The sequence below is a fragment of the Elgaria multicarinata genome, chromosome 22, assembly GCF_023053635.1.
Source record: "Elgaria multicarinata webbii isolate HBS135686 ecotype San Diego chromosome 22, rElgMul1.1.pri, whole genome shotgun sequence".
NCBI lineage: Eukaryota > Metazoa > Chordata > Lepidosauria > Squamata > Anguidae > Elgaria > Elgaria multicarinata.
The window spans coordinates 1,506,378-1,513,693 of NC_086192.1; the positions used below are offsets into that span (position 1 = coordinate 1,506,378).

At 56.3% G+C, this 7,316-nt stretch overlaps 1 protein-coding gene across 2 annotated transcripts in view; it reads right to left on the reverse strand.

Annotated features, from left to right (window-relative positions):
* PHF12 (PHD finger protein 12) overlaps positions 1-388 on the reverse strand; it is a 28,746-nt gene extending 28,358 nt beyond the window's left edge. Inside the window, exon 1 of one of the 2 annotated variants that reach the window (XM_063146406.1) lies at positions 45-388. In XM_063146406.1, coding sequence (XP_063002476.1) covers positions 45-110 — 66 coding nt within the window. In that variant the 5' untranslated portion in view covers positions 111-388. The remainder of the gene's footprint in view (positions 1-44) is intronic. The other variant, XM_063146405.1, reaches the window with a different exon arrangement.
* Positions 389-7,316: the final 6,928 nt, after the last annotated feature.

Sequence of the window (7,316 nt, forward strand, 5' to 3'; positions counted from 1 at the left end):
CCCTCCCTCCCTCCCGCCCGCTGCCCCCCTCCCGTCCCGCTCACCTCCATCAGCCCCCCGGACGTGTCCAGGTCGTAGACCACCGTCTTGGTCTCCATCCTCTCCCACATCCAACACTGCCCGAGCGGGGCCGGGGCCGGCAGGTAGCAGCAGCAGGGCGGGAACGGCGTCGGCGTCCCCTTGAGCCGGGACCCCGAGGCGGCTCCTGGTCGCTGGGCTGCGAGGGGCCCGCTCCGGCCGCGGGCTCTGGCGCTCCGGCTCGGCCTACCCGACGGGCCTGGTCGTCGCCTCCTCCGCCCGCAGAGGCCGCCGGCAGGCTGAGGGGAGGGCCGCCATGACAGGGGGCGGGGCCCGCCAGGAGGAGGAGGAGGAGGCTGTTGCCGCCGCTGCTGCCACCGCCGCCGCCGCCGCCGCCTTCTTCCTCTTCGCCGGCGCCGCCGCCGCCGCCAACGCCGCTGCTGAGGGGAAGGACGGGCGCCGCCGCCGCCTCAGACACAGGGCCCACCGCCGCCACCACAGCGCTCGTCGCGCAGGCGCACGGCGCCCTCCCCGCGCCCCCGGGAGCATGCGCGCGGCGGCCCGTGCTCGCCGCGCAGGCGCGGGGAGAAAGCGGCGCTTTGGATACACTGGGGGTTTTTTGAGAGCGGAGGGGCGGAGAGTAAAAAAAAAAAAAAAATAGGCCCCCCTCTCTCAATATTTCCGCTCTGCGCACGCGCTTCCCTTCGTTCCTTTTTGCGCACGCGCAGTTAACGCCACTTTTTTTAATGCTTTCCTGCGCATGCGCCACCTGCTGGCCTTTTTGTAGCCGCTTCCTATTTGCTCACGCGCAGTCTTCGTTCCTTTTTGGGGGCAGGACCTTTTCTACGCATGCGCGCTCCACGCTCTCCCCGGCTCCCTTTCTGCGCATGCGTAGTCCTCGCTCTCCTTTTTTTCTATTAAGAATTTTATTGGAAGTTTACAAAATCACAGTTTAAATGCACTAATCATAATATTGTTTTAAAACCCGTTTTCGCCCCCACCATCTTTGTACGTCAACGCAGTTTCTCCCTCTCCCTGCACCCCGCCCACTTCTAGGCTCGCTTTGACGCAGGCGCGTTCCATCCTGGCACGGTGTCATTGCGCATGCGTAACACATTGACTGGCAGACCAGCCGAAACAAGAACCCTTTCTGTGGAGCTGTTTGTCGTCACTCCCTGCGCGTGCGCAGAAAGGGTCGGGACGAGCGCTGCGTGTGCGCCTGCGTGTTGGTGTCGAGCTCTGGAGGGGCGGGGTTCTGACTCTTTCGCCAGCGGGTAGGAAGAAAGAGGAGTAGTCCTTTTGTTCCCTCGCACAATTTCCGGCTCTTTTTGAAACCGGCTAAGCTCTCGTTGTTGTTCCTGCTGGTTTTATTGTTGGTTCTATTGTTTTAATTGCTGTTCTATTGCTTTTAATATTTTATGTATTTTATCTTAAGCCGCCTTGTGATGGCTGTGCCCTGGAAGGCGGCTAAGAAACTATTTAAATAAATAAAATTAAAATAAACAAGAGCGAGCAGATCCTCTCATCGGAGACCATGGGAAACGATTGCTTTGCATGGCTATTAATGTCGGCTCCAGTATTTAGACTCATGATGCGGGTTGGAGGGGAGGAAGTGGTGCGTCAGGGTCTTGCGCTACCCCTGCAAGGTAGGACAGCGCTACAATCCCCCTGGCCTGTAGCAACCCAGGAGGCAGGGAAGTATGCGCACGCCATCTCATCGCGCAGCCTTGTAATTCCGCAAATCAGCAGCCTTCCCGAGAGAATGAGTGGGAATGCAATTCCCATCATTCCCAGACTGTCTGGGGATGATGGGATCTTTGGACATCCAGGAGGCCCTGCGCCCCCGGAGGAAACAAAAGCCTCGCCTGTGCTGTTCCCCTGAGGCCAAGCAGAAGCTGCCCCCCACCCCACGGGGTGGATGGAAGGGAGCCACGCCATGGGCTAAGCCCCAAGGAGACTACAAACGCTCCGCAGGCCATCCCTTCGTTCTGTTCCTGCCAGGACCGTCTGGAGCTGGTGATGTGTCCGCAGTGCAGCGTGGTGGCTCCGACGTCAGTGGGGCGGTGAATCCTCTATCCAAGAGGGCTGGATTTGCTCCTTGCCCCGACAGGCCAGATTTGGCTCATTCTTCACCCTTGTGTTAATGGCTGTCAGAGGGAGAAAGCCTGTATACACCAGGTGCTGGGGAACATGGGCAAGAGAGTGCTGCTGTACCTGTGTCCTGCTTGTGGGGTCCCTGGTCAACAGCTGGCTGGCCAGTGTGTGATCAGAGTGCTGGACTAGACCTAGGCCTCTTCTTAGATTCTTTTTTATTCATTTTATTTATTTATTTAATTTATTTATTGCATTTATATACCGCCCCATAGCCAAAGCTCTTATGACCTGTGATGCGTTACAGTTATAGCCAGAGCACTTTTTGGCGGTGTGTTTTGTGTGTGTGCATGCCCACACATGTGTAGAGGGGAAGGTGTGGTACAGATTAAGTGGAGCTACAGATTGATTGGTGCCTTTTCTTCCATGGCTAAAGTCCGAGCGTTGTCAAGAGTGATCTCATGATTGGAAGGCTGTAACAGCGTTGGTAGAGACCCTTTTGTGAGCTGCTTTTTCAGCTGCTCTTAAATTAATCCCTCGCCCACGGCCTGAATTTGACAGATTTATTTACTATCCGGAATTGTTGCTATGTCTCTTCTTTTCTAATGCTCCCCTTGTTCTTATATTGCATTGGTCTTCTTATAACGATAAGTTCACTATCCTAGGATGAAGGGTGGTGTATCTGAAAATAAAAACCAAACGATAAAAGAAAAAATGTTGTGCTATCGACATTTCTCAATGGAGAAAACGAACAATCAAGCTGTTACAGCTCTCATAGAATCATAGAATAGCAGAGTTGGAAGGGGCCTACAAGGCCATCGAGTCCAACCCCCTGCTCAATGCAGGAATCCACCCTAAAGCATCCACGACAGATGCTTGTCCAGCTGCCTCTTGAAGGCCTCTAGTGTGGGAGAGCCCACAACCTCCCTAGGTAACTGATTCCATTGTCATACTGCTCTAACAGTCAGGAAGTTTTTCCTGATGTTCAGCTGGAATCTGGCTTCCTTTAACTTGAGCCCGTTATTCCGTGTCCTGCACTCTGGGAGGATCGAGAAGAGATCCTGGCCCTCCTCTGTGTGACAACCTTTTAAGGATTTGAAGAGTGCTGTCAGCTCTGATGTGGTGGCGGCCATAAAAAGACCTGAATTAGTCAAAGTTTGCAGGTGCTTTTTGAAGGTAGCCCCTTGTAGACCGCTTTACAGTAGTCCAGCCACAACATCACCAAGGCCTGAGTGGAACAAAAGAACTTTAGAAGCTGCCTTATACTGAGTTGGACCCTCGCTCCGTCTTACCTCGCAGGGCCGTTGTTGGGACTGACAATGGAGGAGGAAGTCCATGTAAGCCACCTTGGGTTCCACAATAAGAGTTAAAAAAGGCGGGATATCAATGGTATTGAAAAAATAAATAAAATGACCCAGGACTGTTGACACTCATGTCCTGCATGTGTGTTTTTTCCATGGCAGCTAGTTGGCAGAATGCTGGACCGGCTGGACCTTTGGTCTGACTCATCTGGGATTTTCTTAGGTTCTCATGTTCACGGATTGGCAGTAGCTTTACAGGATTTCCCCCAGCCCTACCTGGAGTTGCCAGAATTCGAATCTGTGACCTTCCGCATGCAAAGCAGGAGTTCTCAGCGCATCCTAGATCTTCACGAATGCGTCTGTTTGGGGTACCGGTTGGAGTAGTGCCGAAACAACCCCCTGGCTGCAAACGATACCAGACCTTCCAAATGCAAAGCTGGACTTCCCCATGGCTGAATGCCCCCCAGTTCCCTGGAACGTGGCCTTAGGGACGTGGCTTTTTGCAGGCTGCATTTGGCCAGCCAAATGGCTCTGTGCTACCACGAGTATCAGAGGCAGTGAGCTTATGAACACCAGTTGCTGGGGAACATGGGTGGGAGGGTGCTGTTGCACTGTGTCCTGCTCGTGGATTCCTGGTTGACAGCTGGTTGGTCCCTGTGTGAGCAGAGCGCTGGACTAGATGGACCCTCAGTCTGATCCAGCCTTAGGGCTCTTCTTAGGGTCATATGACATGCTACATTGTGCCCTAGAGAATTTTCCCCACTCGCCCCCTCTCTTTGCACTTTTTACTTGGCCCTTGATGCCATGGGCAGCTAGCCACCTTTTGAATCCCCCACAATGCCCCTGCTATAGCATCGCTCCAAATCAACAGAGCACCCTGATCCAGCCCCACTGTCTCGCTTGGAGCCAGCGGGGGCTGGGGGCTCCCATTTCGGTGGGGCCACGGATCCGCTCTGTGTTTCGGTCAGAACCGGCCACAACTCTGAAGGGGGCTAGCAAAAGTGCTTGAACCTTGTTCAGCACCTTGGATATTCCGTAAGAGTTCTGGCTAGTTCCAACTGAAACCCTGAAGGGACTCATAGCCCCACTGAAATCCGAGCCCCACTGCCAGGTAAGACCGTCAGGGGCCACCGAGGGAGGAGGGGCCGCATCAGAGGTCATGTTGCCCACCTCAAATCTGTAACTCACCCCCACCCCCACCCCCACCCAGAGCCAGTGTGGTGCAGTGGCTAAAGTGTTGGACTGGGAGTTGGGAGATCCGGGTTCTAGTCCCCGCTCAGTCTCGGAAACCCACTGGTTGACTTTGGGCCTCTCAGCCCAACCTACCTCATAGGGTTGTTGTTGTGAGGATAAAATGGAGAGGAGGAGGATTATGTACATCGCCTTGGGTTCCTTGGAGGAAAAATGGCAGGATATAAAATGCAAGAAATAGGTGGTGGTGGTGGGGAGAATGCAATTTCAGCATACCACAGCGAGTTCTTCTAAAACACTGGTTTATTCATGAAACGATCCAAAAGGTCAGTTCTCACCCCACCCCCTTACATGGCTTGAACAACTCAGAATTTTAGTCTATATTACACTCTACAGGTAAAAAGCCTCCAATGCATCACAGATATAGGGGCAGCAAGGGTGCCGGGACGGACCCCTTCCTCCTCCCCCCCCCCGACAGAACCACCCCACCTTGAGAGCCTGGCGGGAGCGTCCCCTTCTCATAGAGAAGGGGCTCCAGCCACAGCCTCTTGGCTGAGCACACCTGGGAGGGAGGGAGGGAGGGGTGGAGGCCCCTGGGGAGAGAGTCTTCTTCCAAGGGGGCGTGAAGTGGGCCCTGGGAAAGGAGCCTGCCTCTGAGCTTGGCAGCCCCAAGGCTGCCCCCGCCCCCAAAATCTTCATTTGGTGGGATGTTTTGGAATGCTGCCGGAGGTGCATCGAGAGTCGCCGGGGGTCGGCAACTGGCAGCCCCTGGGCCCAGAGGAAGTACTACTTCACCTATGCAACTCCCCCCCCCCCCGCCCAAGATCAAAGTGGCTTCACCTGCGGCTCGGCTTTCCCTCCCCAGTTTCCCCACCCTGGTTGCGGCTGGCAACTTCAGACCAGACCAGAGTCCCAGCCCCCTCCTCAGCGAGACCCGGAGGGCCACATGCATGTCAGGACGTGGAGGTTGTGGCCTACTTGATTCCCTCCTTCTCCCCCCTCTCCCCCCTGTCCAGGATGAAGGAACAACACTCAAGAAGGAAGGTGTGTGTGTGTGTGGGGTGGTGGTGAATGTAATGCCGGCAATGCGTAAAGATCCTCCATGCCAGAGAGATTTTGACCAAGCGTCTGGGAAACAACAGCAAACCCTTTGAAATATAAAATAAAAGACCATTCCTGTGCATTTTCTGTCTGATGCATTGACTCATGCAGGGCCCTGCGAACCGGGCTTGGAGAAAAGTTCCGGTCCAGTTTGGCAACGGCTCCAAGGGGATGGCTGGCCGCTCTGGAGGCAGGATCAGGCCTGGAGGCTTCTACGGCCCAAGGAGCTGCGGGTGGTGTCGGGCGACGCCGGCCAAAGGAGCGAAGTCTTGGTAAACTCCAGGCTGAGAGGGAGGAGGGACGCTTCCGAAGTGCCGGCCCAGGTCTGGAAGTGTCCGGAAGCCGAGAGAGGTTTCTGAATGGGGCTCATGGGCCGCGGAGTGATGTCCAGCAAAAGGTGGTTCTGCACAGGGTGAGGAGGAGCCAGGCGTCGCTCTACGAGGACGTATCTTGGGAGATGTGGAAAGGAAGCCATCTTGGGTGGTGCTGAGAGCTGGTGTGGTGGTGGTGGGGAGCATGCCAAGGCCCCCACCCACTGATGAGAACCCTCTGGACCTGTTTTTCTTCTCCACCCTTGAAACCTGCTTGCCCGCCTGCCTCTCGCTCTGGCCCAGACCACGGCGGTGGTGAGAAGGGGCAGCAGCGGGCGCTACGGCCCACCTGCTCCCTGGCTCTCTGCCCTTCAAGCAAGCAAGGGGGAGCAGCGGTGAGGAGCAGCAGCAGCAGCAGCAGCAGCTGGGGCCCACGGCAGCGGGCAGGCAGATGCACAGGGGGAAGGGTTGCCACGGAGGGTTTCTTGCCCCACTGTGCTGCGTGTGATGTTGGGCTCAGTTTATTCATCACTTTGCGTGTGTGTGTGTGTGTGTGTGTTGCAGTGTTGCTGGATTACCCCACCCATCAGCCCCAGATGGCCTGGCCAACGCTTCCGTGGTTAGATAAGACACTCCTCGTGGCAGAACGGAGGGAATGGTTCCACCTGGACCTTCCTCCCCCAAACACAGCTCCTGAGACCACCACACAGCGGGTTTCTCCGTCCCCTGGGCTCTCCGGTATTCCGCCTGGCATCCAGGGTGGGTGTCGAGGGTCGGGATGGCTGGGCACCTGCGGAGGATCTGTGCCCCAGCAAGGGCCCACTGACCAGAGCTCCCTGGAGCTGCTGCTGCTCCTCTTCCCCATGGCAGCCTGCTTGTCCGCCTGCCCCAGACCACAGCGGTGGGGGGGGGGGGGAGCAGCAGCAGCAGCAGTGGACGCCGCGGCCTCCTTGATCCCTGGCTCTCTGCCTGCCAAGGAAGCAAGCGGCAGCCGTGATGAGGAAGAGGGAGAGGAGGAATCCATTGTTGAAAATGGTGATGAGAAGGTAGACTCACTGGGGGAGCCCTCCCCCCCCCCACAAAAAAAACCTGGAGCTGACACTTGAAGCAATGGGGAGAAATTGAGCTGAAGCCGGCTGCAAAGGCTAGTGGGGGAGTGGGGAGCACTGGACATGCTGCATGCTGCACAGAGCATAGGTTTTGCCACTCTTCCAGGGCTAGGTCCTGAGGGTCGGGGGGGGGGGGGGAAGGGACCTCGCAGAAGGAGGGAGCGGCAGAGAGAGGGAGAGAGAGAAAGAGAGAG